The sequence below is a fragment of the Pygoscelis adeliae genome, unplaced genomic scaffold (assembly GCF_000699105.1).
Source record: "Pygoscelis adeliae isolate BGI_AS28 unplaced genomic scaffold, ASM69910v1 Scaffold815, whole genome shotgun sequence".
Classification (NCBI taxonomy): Eukaryota; Metazoa; Chordata; class Aves; order Sphenisciformes; family Spheniscidae; genus Pygoscelis; species Pygoscelis adeliae.
The window spans coordinates 106,349-124,522 of NW_008824802.1; the positions used below are offsets into that span (position 1 = coordinate 106,349).

Genomic DNA, 18,174 nt, shown 5'->3' on the forward strand with positions numbered 1-18,174 from the left:
TCCTGCATGAAGGGAGCTGGCACGGACGCCTATTTATGAGAATCAAGTGCCCTGCCATGGGGTACGGGGAGAACAGGACCTGCGCTGGACCGTCGGACGCCCGTGCCGTTGCCTGAGAGTTGGCAGCCGCCTCGCTTGCCGGGCTCTTCCCCAGTCCGAAGTGTGGATTTATCATTTTAAAGGACTAAAGTGCGCTCTCAGGGAAGACTTTTTTCTCTCTCTCTCCCCCTCCCGCCTCCTCCCGGCGAGCTGCTTAGAAAAGAATCTAATGGGGCAGCCGCACTTCTCGAGACCGGTAAATCCAGCTGCTTTTGGTGAGTAATGGAGGGCAAGGGAGACGGAGGAAACTTTGGGGCTGCGGCAGGGCAGGATTGCAGGTGAAACGGAGGAGTCGAGGGGAGTGGAATGCGGGGCTTGTGTAACCTGCGCCCGGCTTGGGACCTGGGAAGAGAAACCAGAGAAATAACTCCATTTCCTTCCTTTCTCTTACTCATGTCACATGCAATCGCTGTGCAATGTGTTCTGCTGATCTTTGGACAGGCTCCGAGCTGCAGTTTTTAGGGATAGCCTCTGTCTTGCATGGCCAGGTTCAGGGACACTAGCTTTGCAAAGCGCTTGGGCAGCAGTAAAATTCGCCTGAGTGGGGTAGGAGCCAGCCCCGAGCCCCCCTGATAGTCTGCCCGGATCAAAGCTGCCCAGAATTGCCTCCTTGTGTGTGATGACACCCAGCTTTTTGGGGCAGCTGAAGTAGTTTTGGGGGGAGAAGGGGCTTGGCAGTCATCTTCCTGCTTGTTTTCTCCCTCTACTCCGCGAGGTGTCTGAGTAACTGGCAGGCTGGAGCAAACACAACCTTGCTTTAAGTCCTGGAAGTAGCACTACTTCCAGAACACTGTGTGTAGGTCAGTGTTATTTCCAGGTCCCTGTCTTAGGTGCTGTTCCCAGCGCTGGGACTGTGATGCACTGACTATAAGAGGAGACTTTATGCATCGTGCCGTTCCCTTTTATCTCATACCGACTTGCTGTCAGCTGTATGGGCTGAGTTGCTTACTCTCATCTGTAAAGTGAAATTACCTGATTTTTAGAGGAACACTTGACATTTGCGCATGGAGAGCTCCCTGAGATACAGATTAACTTCTTTCATTCTTTTTCACTTTTACAACTTTGAACCTACCAAGCATTTTTAGGGCTCAGATTAAACCAGTGATTCTCTCTTCCCCACCCCCAGTTCAATCCAGCTAGCATTGTTCAAGAGCTGCTAAAAATAAGTGGTATTGAGAGAGTGGAAGGGAGAAGTAAAAGTTCAGTCGTCTTCGTGCTGTCGATGGAGATTAACAGCTCCACTGGACTTATGCGCTGTTAGAAGCCGACCTGTTCAGTCCTGGGCTCTTTCTCTCATCAAGCACCAGAGACGGTGGTAATTTTCAGGGGAGCGGGCTCACTTGGTGTGATGACATGGTCCTTTGCCGGAGGCTGGAGGCCAGCAGACCTGGTGTTTCCGCAAATGGTCATTTGCTCTCTGAAGTCTTTTTTCGTGGCACAGCTTGCATAGTTCCTACTGAATGAATTGTGAACTTGAAGAGATGGTTCTTGCATTAACTTTGGCAGGATGCTGTTGAAAAGAACAGTCTTGTGAAGATTATGGTGATGAGAAGCGTACAAAAGACAGGGAAGCCAAGGGCTGGGACTATTTGAGGCTGTTTTGTGGGCACAGTCTTTTATTGCTTTAAGGTCAGGATTCACGTCTTCCCTGGACCATTCAGGAAATGCACATGAAGTTTTTAAAGCTGTTACAGGAAGCTAGAAACATTTACCTAAAGTGCTTTTTTTGATACTTTAACCTTAACAGCATTTCCCTCAAAAGAGTCTTTGTTTGCTTTTTGAGTTGTAGCTGTTTGCTTGAAAGCTTTTTGGATTCTTAACTGCTCTGCCGGGCACAACAAAGCTGAAGACGAGGGGGCTGAATTATTCTCCAGCCTTGTGCATCAACACTGTTTTGGCAACGGGAGGGTTTGTTGCAGTCCCACAGCGTTAGCCAGTGAGGATCCCGCGCGGGCTCGATGTTGCGAGGCAGTTGGTCCCGCTGTAGCCTTAGGTCCGGGCTGTACCGCAAAACACGCTTCTGAAGGTACAGTGATGCTGGGTGTGGAATGAGCAGCCACATTCTCAGCAAAAGTTCCTGACGCACCTTTTGGGCTTGTGACAGCAGAATTTCACGTGCACGTGTAACTTAGGGAAGTAGAGGTGATTAAGCAAAAGAGTTCAGAGTTGCTGCGTGGCATTGAAGCGCCTAATTTGTCTGAGTGCTTTTTAGCTCTCAGCTAAGCGTTTACACTGTCTTTTGCTGTAGCATGGTCTCACTGCTGCAGTTCTGTCTGTCTGTGAGCCTTGAGGCTATGACTGAGAGACAGAAATGCCTGATGAGCTCCTTGTGAACAGAAACTCCTGGGATTTGTGGAAATCCTGTAGTAACTATTACGATAAGAGATGGATCAGGTTCTGGGTGAACTGTGGTTTGCAGATGGAAAGAATCTGGCTCAAGCTCATGATTTACACGCTATGCAAGTCCTGTTACAAAGCAAAATACTGATGCTTTCTTGTTTCCTTTGCAAGGATGTCTCTTAATGAATATAGAATTTAGCAGATCTTAACGTCTCTGAAAAGGACTGGGTTAAAGAGCCTGTTGTAGTGTAGGCAGTGGTGAGATGCATCTTCTTTTGGAGCTAAAATCTGCTCTACCAACTCTTGGATGTCTGCAGAGATATTTCAGGGAGAAAAGCAGCATGTTCTCAGTCTTTTCCTAACAGCTTCAGTCTGCAGCCCTGTCCTGGGGCTCACTGACCCTTCATCCTTAAAGGATTGTGCCATTTTCTCCATGAACACTGGAAATCAGTAGTTTCCCTCCCAGGCGTATAGCAATATAATATGAATTGTCAGCATCTGGGATTCAATTCTTTGATTTATTCACAGCCTTCGGTCTTGCTTTGTTAGGGTCTGTAATTTGGATCTTAAAGTGATTTTTAGCTTATGTAATGGTGTGCCCGTTAAAAACAAAATAAACTTCTCCATAGCCATGCTGGCTTTTCGTGGTATGTGGCCTGACTTAAAATGGTTTAAAAATTCACCAGGACTAATTCAGCAATGACCGACACTAGATACAGCTTGGGTTTAATTTTTTTTTTTTAATAACGCGCATCAGAGGTGCTGCTATCTCGTGTACTGTTGCAGGTATCTTCCCTATGAGAGATGGTCCTTAACGAAGGAAAGGCTTTTTGTTTATTCGTGTTGGTACGTGAAGTCTCTACTGTGCCTTTTGCTAGGCTGGTAGTGCATTGCTGTATGAAAGGGTGTTCTGGGGCTTGATGGGGGTTAACTATGTTTGCTCATGTACTGGCTTTTCGTCCCCTAGACCGCGGTGTGACCGTTAAACCATTACATGTACATGTTGGTATTTCCTAAAGGTCAGCTAGGTGGCTGCTTGCTGTTGTGAGTGTCCCACGTGCATGGCAGTGGTGCGAACGCGTGTGGTATTTTTAATTGACGCCGCGGATCCTGGCTCTGCTGGTTTGACCCATTGAGAGTAGTGGTAGAAGTGAAAGCTTTACCATCTTTAATAGCAACGGCTGCCCCAAGCCTGACAAAAGCTTTGGGAGCAGATGACACATGCAGCACCGCAGCCACTTGCTGATGGCGTGATGATGAGCTTGGAGACCAACTGCGAGTCTCCAGCTTCTTCCACTGAAATGATTTCTCTTCTCTGGAAAAAAAAAAACATTACAGCTGTAGCTCAACACCAACCCATGTTCTTGCCTCAACAGTTTGCACCTTAACACAAGGTGTGCAGTGGGAGGAGAGCTTTTTTCCGCCTGCATTTTAACGGCAAGACTTGAGCGTGAATGTGTGTAGCAGTCTGCAGGGGGAGGGTTTGAAAGACTGGCCAGGCGTACTGATGGAGAATTGCATCCCTAGCTGCTTGGCACTGCTGGAGCTTTCTGCCTTCTTGTGTCTCCAGGCTGTGCCAATTTTGTGACATTTCCCTAGACTATTTCAGTCTAAACATTTTGGGTTAACACAAATCTGCTGTTTAAACAGCTCAAATTCACCTGCTTGTTTTGCTGGAACATGATCAGGGCATGTTAAGTGTTTCAGAGAGAAGATCTGAAATGGCAGCAGGCTCTGGTGGGGAAGCTGGGAGACAGCAGCCAGGGCACGACTCCCTCCCCAGGCCAGCTGGGTCCTGGGGGTCTGTCCGAGGCATGGCAGGTTGAGTGCTCCAGGACATCTCCCCGAGGAGCAGCACCCACGCTTGCCTGGGGCAGCGCGCAGAAGTTGCAGAAGGTGTTTTAGTCTGGAGTTTTTCTCAACCGGGGCCGTGTTGCGGGGCGGTGCGTTAGGCACGGCGTGCTGGTGTCAGGGTGGGCTCTGTGGGGCTCTCCCTGCTGCAGGGTCGCTGTTCTGAAGTGGGTACTTCATGTAGCTCTTGCAGGAAGGTTAAACAAGGCCGTGCTTTGGCATGGGGGCACTTTAGGGACCTGCTTATTGGAAAGCTCTTTGACCCTCTAATGAGGACTCCCCTGGGTTCACCTGCGTGACCTCATTTAACCTTTTTCATAAATTTTAAATGGGTTTTCCAGCCGCAGTGAAGAAGGCGAGGCTGGTCTCTTGGACACAGACTTGCCATGCAGGTAAACAGCCGTGGTGCTGAGCAAGGGCCGGGCTGGGCGAGGGCATCAGCTTCCTGATGCTTCTCGCCCTTCACTTAAAGTCCCGTTCGTCTTTTTTTGCCCCGTTTCTTTCCCCGAGCACTGCGCTGTGGTTCCTTAGCAGTTTCCCAGTGCATGACTCGGATAAGGAGGGGTTTCTGCCTTGCATTGCAGCGTGGCTTAGGGACCCTCCTGTACCTTGTAGAGCAGATCAAGAGGAGGCACAGAGAATCCACCTTGCCGAGCCTCCCTTCACGGTGAAGGCAGCTCGGGCAAGAAATGTCCTCTCTGCACCGTTTGATGGAAATTTGAGCTGGAAATGGGCTGTGAATGGAAGGGAAGGTCCTTTTCTGAGGGAGTATGAGCACTATCTAATGTGAACAATCACGGAACAATGAAGTTATTTAAAATACAGATCGGTAAAACACACCTACAGCTGCTGATCCACCCACTAATTAGCAGTAAATGTAATTCATAATTGCATCACAACAGACTGTTTTAAATGTCTATGTCGGTGTGGTAATTATGGATGGTAAAAGGAAGAGTGCTGTGGAAGGGCATTACAAGTAGCTCTCCTGTGAGCAGCCTGTGCTGCAGGACTGGACAGAATGAATCCCATTTTGTATCCGGGAGGGAAACTGCTTTCATGGCATCGGTATCACCCGGTGGGCCATAGTGGGCTCGGGATGTTCACGCTGTTTAGTAACGTGTATAGAGTTTTATTCTACGCAGAGCAAAAGGGATGGTGAAAATGATTTGGACTGTGGGTTTATGCTATGAAGGGGCACACGGTATGCCTGTCTCCCCCTCTTGCGTGGCTGTTTTTAGACATGGAACTGATTATAAAACAGCAAAACGGAGTGTTTTCGTGTTGGACAAGACCTGATGCACAGCACGAGCCTACAAGCAGTTGACACCATGGCTGATGGAGTAGCGTGGCAGAGAAGCAAGAACCAAGTTATTCGATATCGATGCTGAATGTCATTGTGAAACCTAGCTTTTGTATTAACCTGCATGATTGCAACTAATGGCAGTCAGGCACCTGGGGTGGAACTCCACCCTGAGATGGTATTTTATTTGACAGCCAGACCTGGACTGCAGAAGCTGCTGAAAGAGGTTCTTCCGCCTGGAGTAAAACTCGCGTGTGGGCTCTCCCCCACTCTCCCTGCTTTTAGCTGCTCCTGCTTTGGGTATATCGTGTGTCTCCCTGCAGTTTCGGCTCATCCTTTCATGTCCACTGTTCCTCCCTAGCTGCTCGGAGGTGACTGTGGCGGGGGAATGCTTGTTGCTCTCCCTCTAATTGGAAATGGAGACATCACAGCTTGCTGAGGTCGCCATTCATTAATCTGTGGGCCTGATGGTTGAGTTTTCTTTTAATAACTTATTTTGCTTAGTGCAGCACTCTGACACCTTGGGTGGCAGACAGCACATAAGTTACATTCCTAAGAGCAATTCAGGGAAGGGATATATATGAAGCGAGCTTGGTACGACTGCCTTCAGTGCTGTTACTGCTCCTTGGAAAGGTGAGGGAAATGCCTTTGCGTGGCACTTGGGATCCAAATTCAGTCCGCAGCTTGTGCCTGGCAAGCGGTCTTGCCTGCCTGGTAAACTTTGGGAACGCTCTATTGAACAAAGTGAATACTGCTTTTTAAAATTACATGTACAACTCCAGGGCTAATGTTCTAGTCTCTGAAGAAAGTGCCTCTAAACATCCAGACAATTCCTCTTGGGTTTCTGGGAGCTTCAAATGCCGCTTTTTTTTTTTTGCCCCCACTTCTCCCTCCCTCCCTCCCAGTAGAAAATCACAGATCGGTGCTGACATCTTGTATGTTACTTTCCACCCAACTTCTCTCCTGTTATGAAGCCAGATATTTTTTAAGAAGCGGCTCCGATGCAGAATTTATCTTGCTTTTTCAAATAAATGTTGGCTGTCATCAGCTTTTCACTGGTTCTGAGTGAGCTTTCTGTTAGGGGGCTGATTTAAAAAAAAAAAAATACAACCAACAACCAAACAGAAAAACCCCATCAACCACCACTGTGTGAAATCTGGAGTCCCACGAGTGAGAGGGGAGAAACCTGTTCAGAGCTGGAAGGGTCATGCATTTTAAGTAAAGTCTGAAATGGCCATAATTAGCTTTGAAAAGCCTTTTTTTTTCCTGCTGGTTACCACAGTGGCACTTCCTTGACGCTCCAGCCTCTCAGTAAACCGGAGTCCTGGGCTGGTTTCCCTCTTCCTCCGTCATTCGATTAAAGACTGCACTTCTTGCATGTGATCTAGATCCTCCTACTTGAAATACTCTCCGGTTTCCCTCGTGCTGCCAGCATGGTCTCTGTTGCTCTTCTCTTCCCTATTATTCAGTGATCTTCCATTTCATTTGTGCTCAGACTGAAAAATTGGGGGTCTGTCTGTCCTGCAGTGTTGCACAGTGACAGCCTGTGCCCAGTCCAGCCGGCCTGAGGCTGCTCGGGAGCCCGTAGCTGGGGCTCCCCGTGCTTGACGCTTCCTGGGGTCTGAAATCTCATGCTAGGAAGCACTTCAGGGTTGCAGGTAGAGCTCCATCGAACAACTCTTTTATTTCCTGTTTGGTTTTTTCCCCTGTCCTGAATCTGCTCTTCCCCATGTTGACAGGAATCTGCTTTTTCACATCTGGGTCTGTATCCTTGGTGGATATTTGTAGGATATAGCAGATACGTTGTGAGCTCTTTGTCCTATGTGCAAAATGGCTTTCCCCTAAAATTCCTCTTAGCCTCAGGAGATGGGATTCTTGGCTGAACTTTCCGCGTGGCCTGCAGGGTATTGTCTTTTCTGCAGGCACGTCATACAGGCTTGTCTGAAGTTGAGTAAAAGGTCTTTTGTGATCCCAGAAGGTTTGCAAACTCCAGAACATTTGACTTAGAGGCTCAAAAATAAGACGCACAAGTGCAATTTGTAACACAGCACCTCAGCCTGTGGTATGCGGGGTTTGGCAGGACTGCATTGTAGGGCTCTAGGTAAAGTCTCGAGGCTCTGTTCTCGATAGTGCGTGTTTTCACGGAGTTCTGCGATGCAGCTTGGGTGCTCCTGTCTTTTGCAGTGCTGAAGCCAAGGGATTATCGGCCTGTAAATGAAGGCCATGAAACAGGCCACCAGCTGGCTTCACTTAGGTTGTGTGCACTCTGATTTTTTATTTTTTGCAGGCATTGCTAGATTCTGCCGATTGTAAGTATTCCCTTATGTTTCATCAAATACCCGGAAAACAGCAACACCAGGCAAGCCAGAACTGACAGTCACCAGCTTAGCGTTTTCGTGCTCTGGTTCTGCTTCGCAAGTTGTTTCTTTATGAGCTTTTTTTGTTGCAGCAAGTTGGGGTTTTTTTGTGTGTCCCTTCCCGCCTCCGTGTCCTTCTTGTGCTGTTCTCCAGAGACTTCGAGTACAGTAGGTGGAGCGCAGGCCTGTATTGTGTTGCTTTCCTGTGTAGTTGTTGCTCTTGGCCAGTGTTGCTGGCCTTATTTATAGAGGGGAAAAATCAGAGAGGCTAAGTTCTAGCACATACAGCTGTTGTAATGGGTCTGGTAATTTCAGTGTGTGTAGACATGAAACTCGGCTCTGCAGTCTGGAAGATATTTGCGTTCATGTAATTACTTGTGTCTAGCACCAGTTGCTTCCAACTGAGGATGAGAAACTGCAGCAAAGTGATTTGGGTTCCTTGGGCGAAGCTGTGACACTGCAAATTTAAACTAATCCTTGTTTCATTAGGAAGCCTCTTATCAGTTACCCTTTGCACTGTTAACATTGGAAACCCCACTCTTGCCTCCCCAAGCTAATGTGAAATGCTGACGGGTTACCTGAAGGCATGGAGTCTTGCTACCTTCTTTGCATGAATGTGCGCCACCGTTTCCCAGTGTGTTTCCCAGTGTGCAAGGGGCAGGCTGGTGGGAGATGGCAGCTGTTACCTGCAGCACAAAGGTAACTTCTTTATTCTTTTCTGTGCAGCCGAGGAGGTGGATCACCCCCCAACTGATGCCGGCATGGGGGTCGACGTTCTGGAATCGGGTGACACCACACCTCCTACAAAGAGGAAAAGCAAGTTCTCAAGCTTTGGCAAGATCTTCAAACCCTGGAAGTGGAGGAAAAAGAAAAGCAGTGACAAATTTAAGGAGACTTCGGAAGGTAATCGGGGTGGGTGGGAGGCCCTTCCTCCGCTTGGGAAACCTGCCATTAGCCATCTGGCTAGTGAGAAGGGCTTGTTGTCACAAGCCTGAGTGGTGACACACGCAAGAACCAAAATGTGACTTTGGTGTCGGGCTGGCACCTGCAATCTCTCCAGAAACACCTTGCCATGGAGCAGTAGTTTCAGACAAACAAATTCCTTTCTTGCAAGGAACCTCCCCAAGCAGCTGTGAGGAGGAGGGAGGGTTTGCTCCACGATCACCAATCTAGTGTGAAGTGCAGGCCTGAACGTGCAGTCCCTCCTCCCTCCTCTTAATCCATGCAAAACCAGTGAAATTTGAAGCCCTTTTATTTCCTTTCCAGAGGATGCCTTTAAAAAAGTATCTTCTTGAACTTCTAGCTTACCCTGTTTTCTGAGTGCTTTTTTTCAATTTAATATCAGTTTTAGAACGAAAGATTTCTATGCGAAAGCCAAGAGAGGAGCTGGTAAAAAGAGGGGTTCTGTTGGAAGACCCTGAGCAGGGTGAGTCTGCAAATGAACTTCTCCTCCTGTCTTGTGTTCTGTGTAGCTGATCTTCCTCTGGCAAAACCTCACCCTTGCAGCCATTTTTTCTTGGGAGACAAATTTAAGGGCTCTTTGCTAATGTGGTTCCTGTCTGTCTTGCCCTTTTCAATATGCTCTCTCGTCTGAGTTTTGCACCTGGCAAGGAAGGCAGCCTGTTCAGTTAGGAAGATATTACTAAGAAAGCGCAATGCCTGTCTTGGACATCTTCCTGTCTGCTGCCAGCGGGGAGGGAAGGGGTGTTCTGTGTGTCACTTCCTATCCTGTCCCTCCTGTACGTGTCCTGCTCCAGCTGCCTTGTCTTGTCCTGCTAAGCTTCCCCATCACACTTGCGCTCACCATCTCCGGCTTGTTCTGATCACGCTCCAGACTGCACTCTAACCACTGCGGGAGAGCCGCTGACCTCGGAGCTCAGGTTCAAAGGCCTTAGGCTTGGAAAAAGAAACCAACTGATGACTTTGGAGCTGCCTGGGTTAGGGGCATTTCCTCAAAGAGTTATAGACGAGACGCTTCATGGTATGGTGTGATAGTCACGGCTAAGCTTATTGAAGCTTGCCCTGCTGTCAAAGAAGTCTCATCCCCTTTTCTGTCATCCCTGATGTCTCAAGTTGGGGCCATCCTGCTAAAATAACTTTTCAGGCAGATCAGTTCACCATCTAGTCACCTGGCTGCGTGTTGGGTGATGTGGGTACAAGGGAGAGGGGCAGGAACATGTGGTGGGAGAGCAGCCCACCTGCCCGGGTGGTAGTGTGGTCTTTGGCTTAGAGCGATGTGTAATCGTACCTCGAAAGGCATACTGCAGAGGCAGCCTTAACCTAATGCAAATTTCAGGGGTTTTCTAAGAAAGATGCAAAGTGGAAAAGTAGAGGTGAAAAAGTGGTTTTCAGACCAAACTGCTGAAAGCAGAACTGAGAGGAAAAGTCTTAACATGGTTGTTTGCAGCTACACTGTAATAAAAGCCATCTACAGCTACCTGAGGGTGTAAATGCTGGGCTGGAGGAAGAGTTCACTGGGGTACAAAAGTGTATGAGGTCACAGGATGAAACTGTGGAAGAGAGATCAAAGGCTTTGGGTAACAAATTTCCAACTAGAGATGACAGAGGAGGATCTTCCAAACTGTAATATGGGTGTAACAGAAGTGCGGCTAAGAGATGGAATTATTTTCTGCTTTGAGTCATCTGATCTGGCTTAAGAAACAGAAGATGGCTATAATCTGGACAAAGTGCAAACCCAAGGTATGAGGGAGAGCAGTCAGTATTGTCAGGAGGGTTAGATTAGAAAGCGCATTATCTTAATCCCTTCTATGAGTTTAAGACACTCGGGCAGTCATAAGACAGTGGTGGTAGGTTATTGTATTTGCTTGCAATTTTAAAACCTGCTCTTATAAGGTCAGTTAATTTTCTTAGGCAAGTTCTTAGGGGAAACTCTTTGAGACGAGTGAGCGGGGAGGTAGGGAAGAGGTATAGTGGAGGCTTTCAAACGCGGTGCGGCTGGGAGAGGAGGCCCTGCTGCTCTCTGGGCTGGCGGTCAGCAGGTTGTGCTGGGCTCACAGTTGGACTGTCTTGACCTTGAAGGAGGTCACTGGAACTGAAGTCAGCCTTCTCGCACCACCTCACTCCTATCAGGAGCGTTCTGCACATGCTACAGCTCCCTGACAGAGAAGGGCACGCAAGGTTTGAATGGTAAGGAAAGCTAGATCATACCGTTCCCATCTTCCTTGCTGAAAACTTCAGCTAGCCAGAGGCAATTGCTGCTGTAAAAAGCTCCGGCTCATCTCTTGAGTTTCAGCCCTGGCTGGGGAGGAAACTCCCTCTTGTTGCTGTCTGTACTTCCTGCGTTTCAGGGAAGGGCAGCTAAGCAAGTGAGGCAGCACGGTCTTCCACCTCCTCTTAGGAACCAAGGCGATTTTTTCCAGAAAAGAAAGCCCGGGGAGCTTTTGGCTTCTTGGCATCTTTGCTTTCAGCTTCTGAATAACACCAGGTTAGGGAAGGAGAGATAATACCTTGGGGGGTAGAGGAGAGGTGAAGAGGACGGTGGAATAAATCATCAAAAATCAGAGCAACGGAGCATGCTGGGGTCTGACACCTGGGGGGCCCATGATGCCATACACTGCAATTGTTTGAGAGATGGTAGCCTGAAAATGCTAAGGATTTTTACTCAAATTGGTGATGTATCTGTTCAAGTTTTCTTGAGTTGGAAAGCAGTCAAAATGGGCAGTGCCCCATTAGAGTGGATGCTAAGTCTGATTTTTGGGAATAATATTACGAAGAGTTTGTCCTGTCAGGGCAATTACAGAGGCAGAGAATGGTTTAGTATTTCCTCATTGTGACTAGGGCTTTAAGTGCTCTCAAAAGCATGGGCTGAAAAAAGGATGGTTTTCTTTCCAAAAGAGGTCTTGCTTCTAACATTTGGGAAACTCCCTCTGTAAAAGCAGAAATAGTCAAGATGAACTACATCAGATTCTGGAGATGTATCATTACATCTGATTAAAACAAAGGTAAAAAAGCGAGGAAATGTGCTTTGCTGTGGGGTGTTTTGGGTAGGGCAGTGATTTTTGTGCCAAATTCAGGGTAGAAACAGAAGGAAAATAGAGGTGCTTCAACTGATTCTAAGATTTTATCAAAATCTATTATTGCATGTCCAGTAGATTACTTGGCTAGTGTTGGATTTTGTAGTGCAGCAGAGAATTTGTGACTGCTCTGTAATGGCGGGTAGATACAGAAGCTGCTGGAGGTTTTTAACTGCGGTTGCAACTTCCTTGGGCTGCAGCACAGCACTGGGCATACTAGTCTTAAAGGCAGTAGCATTCTTTCTAAACAAGGTGGTAGATAAAGAGGCTGCTGAAGAAGAAAAACATTTGATGGGATACAGTGCTGTACTGCTTTGCTTGCTGATAATGAAATCAAGGGCTCTCAGCTTCAGCTAGTTGGTGTTGCTGTGCTCTCCTCTGCAGAAGGTAGACTGAAGACTGTTTCAGAAGCCAGAGAGAAGTTGGTGCGGATCGATGGCAGTTCAGTAAGCCACGTCTCCTCCGTCTCGTGCTTTCTGAGTGTTTTCTGTTTGCTTCTCTCCCCTCCCGTCCCTTTGCAGATGGTGAAGAACCAGACAAGCTGAACCCACCTGCACTGAAGAATGGCCACACAGTCCCAATCGGTGGTCCCGGGGTTTGTAACCTGGCCAGCCAGGAGGAAGAGGCCACAAAGCCATCCAGCCTTAGGAAGCCTGTTCCAGCTGAGGAACCAAAGAAAAGGCAGGGTAAGAAACCAGATGTGTACAAAATCGGTTGCTTCAGGTTCTCCCAGGACCAGTTTTGAATTCTCATCTGATTCTTCCCACCCTGCTCTGGGCCCTCCAGGCTCTTAAACCGAGCTGTCTCACTTTGCAGGCTCATCCAGCAGCCACTCTGGGCCCGAGCTGGAACCACCTCAGGAGCCGTATGTTCCCAGACAGCCTCTGCTTCCTCCAAAAAGACCTCCCTCCACTTCCCAGGAAGCAAACGAAGCGCAGGCGAAGGATCCAACGCCTGCCAGCAGCACTGCAAAAACTGCACCCTCCACCGCAGCCCCTGTTGCGGCAAAGACAGTCAATTCCACAGCTGGCCCTTCCCCAGCCCCCAGGACTCTGCCGCCTGCTCTTGCCAGTGCCAACACTACTGCTCCCACGAGTACAACCAGCACAGCTCCTGCCAAACAGCCTCCCGTCCCTCCTCCCAAACCTGTCAACAGAAATAGCAACTCAGTAATAGGTAAGTGCCTTCGTAAGCTGGTGTTTGTACCCTGGGATGTTCTGGAGCCCTTGCTCTGAGAGTCTCTTCCCGTCGTCAGGGAATATTTTTGGTATGATGTAGCAAATGTTGTACCATGAATGTCTGACCATCTTTCCTGAGTACAGTCCAGTTTGGACTCAGAAGATCTGCCAGTGTTTAGCCAGGGCGCACGTGTGCTGAGAACAACGTAATTACTGGAGACCATGAGCCATCCAATCTGTCAGTCATGCGTGCTCCCAACAGCTACCTGCAGGAGGGAATCCCTGTCTGCTTTTGGCAGGAGCGGGAGTGGTGCAAGGAGAGGGGAAGGCATTTCTCTGTCAGCTGTAAGACAGTGTCCTCGGATGCTGATGCTTCGCTGAGGGCTGGGATTCAGCTGTGGACAGCTGGGATTGGTGGATGGTGTATGAGATTTTTTTGTCTTGCGAGACTATGGTCAGTGAGAATTGATGCTTTCAGCTGGTCTTTGCAAAAAGCAAAACCAAAAAAATCCACATCACACCAAAAAATGTCTGTTACGGCTGTTGCCGCTGGGCCACGTGGTTTCCACTTAGTGCAGAGAGGCCAGGAGCTGGCAGGGGTAATTCAGGCTTCCCTGGTTATACTCGGGCACCTTCTCTAAGGTCTATGGCTAGGGTATTGCCATATTAATCTTGTCCTTAAGTCCTTGTCCCATGGATAAATCAGCTCAACTGTAATTTGAGCTGAATCTTCCCACTTACAGAATTAAATGTCTTCATCTCTGTCACTTTTCTAAGCGGAAGATCTGGGGAGAGTTTCTTAAAGCTGAATAAGTCCCTGCTCTCTTTAGGAATTTGAGAGGTCTAATTTTAGATGCATCACCGCTGGAGTAAATGAGACAACTTCCATCCAGTCGATGGCCGGCCTGTTCATATTTCACAGACCACCTGCTAATCTTTGGATTGGATTAGCAGAGGCTAGTGTAGGTCGGGAGGGAGGTTCCTGGGAAGATCAATCAGACAGGTCTGCCCTGTTATCACAGAAACTGGAGGCGTTACCCACGTGTGGTTTGGGAGGCAGTGGTAGAAGCTTAGATGGTGTGCAAGTTACCAGCTGAAGGAGCCTGGGCCACTGCTTTCAGCACGAACTGCATCGCTCTGTTCTGCTTGGGGCTTCTCCTTGCTCTAGCAGGTTTTGCAAGCGACCTTGATATGGTGTTAAACACTCCTGTATGCCAGACCAGCTTGATTAGTCTGACCATGCCTGAGCACTCGATGAAATACTTTCTTGTTTTCTTTAAGCTGCTTGCACACATCACAGATGGCATTTGAAATGCCCCGGCGCTAATTGCAGGAGGTACTTGTGGAACAAAAAATGTGGCTGGAGACAGCAGTCTATCAAACATATGTTCAGACCCAGCCTGCCTCTCTCCCCAACAGTACAGGGCTGGGCTCCATGCACCTGCGGCTGCAGGGGCGTGGAGGAGAGGAGAGCAGCCAGCCCCTCTTTTGTCTCCTGGATGAGAATGCAGATGCAGAGAGAGGCTTTGCAGCTCTCTGCAGGGCTGTGCATCCGGCACTACGGAGCTGTAACTGTGGCACGCGTGCAGTCATTGCTGCGCGAGCCTTGTTTTGTTGCTGTGGATAAACAGCAGCAGTGGAATTGGCTTCATGAGCTCTCTCCACAGGTCTTTGATGCATGCTCTGACTCGGGCATACGTGTGCTTTCGTGGTGCTATTATAACCTAAGGCAGGGGAGGACTGTTAATGTGCCCGTCGCCCCTTTGTTCCCTCGTGAAGATGCTCCCTTCTGTTCATTCTCTGAGCAGTTCTGGTGTCTGATGCAGTAGCTGAAAATAAGGCTCAGGAAACACTTTTGGGGAGTGGGAATTTAATCGGCATCAGCTTGAAAAAGCAAGCAGGGCAAACGGTGCTGTCCCGCTGGCCGGGAGCTTGGCGGCAGCCCTGGTGCTTGGTGCCACTGACAGGTTTCAGGAGCCACAGTTACCGTAGCCTGTGCTAGAGCACCGGTTCTGACCACGGTGGCACGTCACAAGAGGTGGTGCCAGTCGTTGCACTGGGTTTATCGCACTGAAGGGAGATGGGCTGGCTCGGGAGGATGCTCTGAGCGGCACCCAGCCCTTTTCTGTCTCCTCTCCCTTCTGCCAGCTACTTGGTCCCTTTCAAAATCTGTCTGTGATTGCCCAAAGGTGACTCAAGCCTGGCCCCGCCAGGCTTTGAGCACTGCTGAGGAGATACTAGAATCCCTCTGGGGTGAGGTTGATGGGAGCTGAGGGCACTCGGTGTTTTGCACAATCTGGCCCTTAATCTACAAGGGGAAAGTCTGAAAATGCTAAACATCCCAAAAATGCGCCCACCTCTCTCCAGTTATGCAGCCTTATCTCGGTGAAACGCTCCCCGCTCGCAGCACCCTCTTGTGGTGTCTGGTACTGCGGATTCCTCCCGGCTCCGTGCTGGGGCCACCGCTGTGTGACCATCACCCGCTCCAGGTGAAACGTGCAGTAAATCTGATCCTCTTCAAGCAGGTGGGCAAAAACCTTTCCAAGCCCAAGAAGCCGTTGATAGATGAATGTTAAAGGCTGCAAACTCCTAAAGCAAGAGCAGTGTTCGCTGGTGCAGCTTCTTCCCTAGGAGCCAAAGGGCGTTCTAGGAACCTGCTGCAGGCATTTTCCATGATATGACATGATATGACCCGGTCCCCATTTCTCCCTCTCTCCTCCATCGCACAGCAGACAAACTCTGTGTAGACTGAAGGCTCTTAGCTATTTTTGGAAGTTTTGCTATTTATTTTGTAGTTTCAGGGAAGCTTATATGGGGCTTCAGGAACAGAGTGCAGGGGGAGTAGAGCAGAACCTCATCCTGGAGCAGGCAGGAGCTGCTGGCAGCACGGTGTTCTTGGGCTGGGTCTGGCGGATGAATGGAAAGGGGGAGAGCACATTGCTGCTTGCAGCTCTGACTTTTGCCTTTGAGTGAGACTTCCCAAAAAGTGTTCTAATGTGCGAGGGAGCTATTAACGCAACTGGAGTCTGGGGTGTCCTGGATGTCTCGCGTTCCTTTGCAAACTGATGCTGTAAATATAGCCATAAAGTGCCCTACATACCTGCCTGCCTTGGCTGAGGCAGTGTGCTGATCTGGGTGAGCTCCATCTGCTGCCACTTGAGGGCTGGTGCTGTTTCTCTCTCCCTCTGCCCAAAGCAGCAGGATGCACAGACCTCTCCCAGCCTGCTTGTTTCTGGCAGCTCTCCCAAGCCTTATCTTTGCTGCGGGAAGGACAAACTAGAGGCTTGCAACCTGGTTATTTCTGGCACCGTGTTCTAGCAGAAAAGCAGCAGAGATTGCTTCGTCCGAGGCTCTGAGTGCTTTGCCATGCTTATTCCACAGTGGTGAAGGTTATCTGGAAAATGCCCTGTTAAATATAGTGGCTTTTGTGGTTTTTATTTTCAGCTGAACTTTCTCAAGCAATGAACAGTGGTACAGGCTTGTCCAAGCCCTCCCCTCCTCTCCCACCGAAGAGAGGCCTCCTGCCTAACAACACGTCAGAGGCAGCTATCACGTCCAAGCCCCCGAACGACAGGACGGTGACAGCTAACCGCCCCGCACTGATACCGATGCACATGACCTCTGCCTACCCGCCACCCTCGCCTTCGCCGCCGCTGCCCACGCACATACCCCCTGAGCCTCCGCGCATGCCCTTGCCTGCCTCCACCCCTGTCTTGGACCCTCCGCGCTCCCTGGACCTACCCAAAGAGACTCTTCCTCTTCCTCCTCCTCCTCCTCCTCCTCCTCCTGAAGAGTTGAGGTCCTTGGAAGTGTCGAAGAGGACGGCAGAGCAAGGGTTTGGCGAACTTCACGTGCTGCCTCGCCTGCCCCAAATCCCATTGCACATCCGTATCCAGCAGGCTCTGGCCAGTCCTCTGCCTGTCACCCCACCTGCCGAGGGGTCGCACAGGGCTCACTCGTTGCTCTTCGAGAACGATGGCTTTGGAGAAGACAACGGCACGCTGGGCAGGACGAGGTCCCTGCCTGTCACCATTGAGATGCTGAAAGTGTGAGTACCTCCTGTACGTGTGTGCAGTAAACGCCTAGCCGTGGCGTGGGTCACACTGGGCTCTGGCGTGTTGGTGTCATGCTCCCTGCTTCTGCGAGGCTGTGATGGTGAGGAGGGCTGTGGGCAGGGCTGCTTTCTTTGCTGTTTTTTTTGCAACAGCCTAGAAACCGTTTTGCCTGTTGGCTGAATCTGTGTTTCAGCCTCTTAGGGGGCCAGTGCATCTTCCCCGTGAAATTAACCCTGGTTCTGGGATTTTATTGCTCACAAAGGGAAATGGGTTCCAGACTACAAACACAGGCTGATGCCAGGAATCCAGGCCTGGCCTGTCTTTAATTGCACCAAGACAAAACAAGGTCCTGGATTTCATCCATTTGTGGCCTTCCTTAGCCTTTCATTTTGCAAAACAGAAGTGGGAAAAGGACTGTTTTGTATTATAACAGTTGAACCTGTAAGGCCCAAAGTAGCGGGGGGAGAGGGCTCTTTGGTTCTGCAAAGAACCTGCCTCTGGCATTTCCTCTGCCAGAGCTCCCTGTGCTTTGGAGAGAGGGGACGGTGCAGGATCGTGGGGCGGCTCTTGCATCTCCGGTTCCTGGGCTACCCACAGACCTGCCTTCTACGGGCTGAGGAGAGCTAACAAGGTGTTGATCCCAGGGGTGTTCCCCAGTCCCTGTGGCATGTGTTGAGATGTAATAGTGTGCTTCTCGTTAGTCCAGACGATGAGGAAGAGGAAGAAGATGACCAGGAAGAGGAGCAGAATTTGGGCCCGCGTGTATATATTGGAGATGTGCCATCTGTCACAGTCATCCCAAAACTGGTACCCCAGGTCCTGCCAGAGGAGCAGGAAGGAGATGAAGGGATGAGCGACTCTGACTCAGAGGGGCCCATCCTGTACAAAGATGACGAGGATGAGGAAGAAGATGAAAGCCATAACAGTAAGGCTTTGACATTGCAGCTGGCTTTTTTTTTT

General features: G+C 49.4%; 1 protein-coding gene across 3 annotated transcripts in view; it reads left to right on the plus strand.

The window, feature by feature from the left end:
* Positions 1 to 18,174, plus strand: part of PHACTR4 (phosphatase and actin regulator 4) — a 67,612-nt gene that overhangs the window by 44,220 nt on the left and 5,218 nt on the right. Inside the window, exons 1-7 of one of the 3 annotated variants that reach the window (XM_009323973.1) lie at positions 73 to 314; positions 8,674 to 8,850; positions 9,293 to 9,373; positions 12,503 to 12,667; positions 12,798 to 13,157; positions 16,604 to 17,207; positions 17,916 to 18,139. In XM_009323973.1, the coding sequence (XP_009322248.1) occupies positions 269 to 314; positions 8,674 to 8,850; positions 9,293 to 9,373; positions 12,503 to 12,667; positions 12,798 to 13,157; positions 16,604 to 17,207; positions 17,916 to 18,139 (1,657 nt within the window). In that variant the 5' untranslated portion in view covers positions 73 to 268. Of the gene's footprint in view, positions 1 to 72; positions 315 to 8,673; positions 8,851 to 9,292; positions 9,374 to 12,502; positions 12,668 to 12,797; positions 13,158 to 16,603; positions 17,208 to 17,915; positions 18,140 to 18,174 lie in introns of those variants that run through there. The other 2 variants (XM_009323974.1, XM_009323975.1) reach the window with 2 other exon arrangements.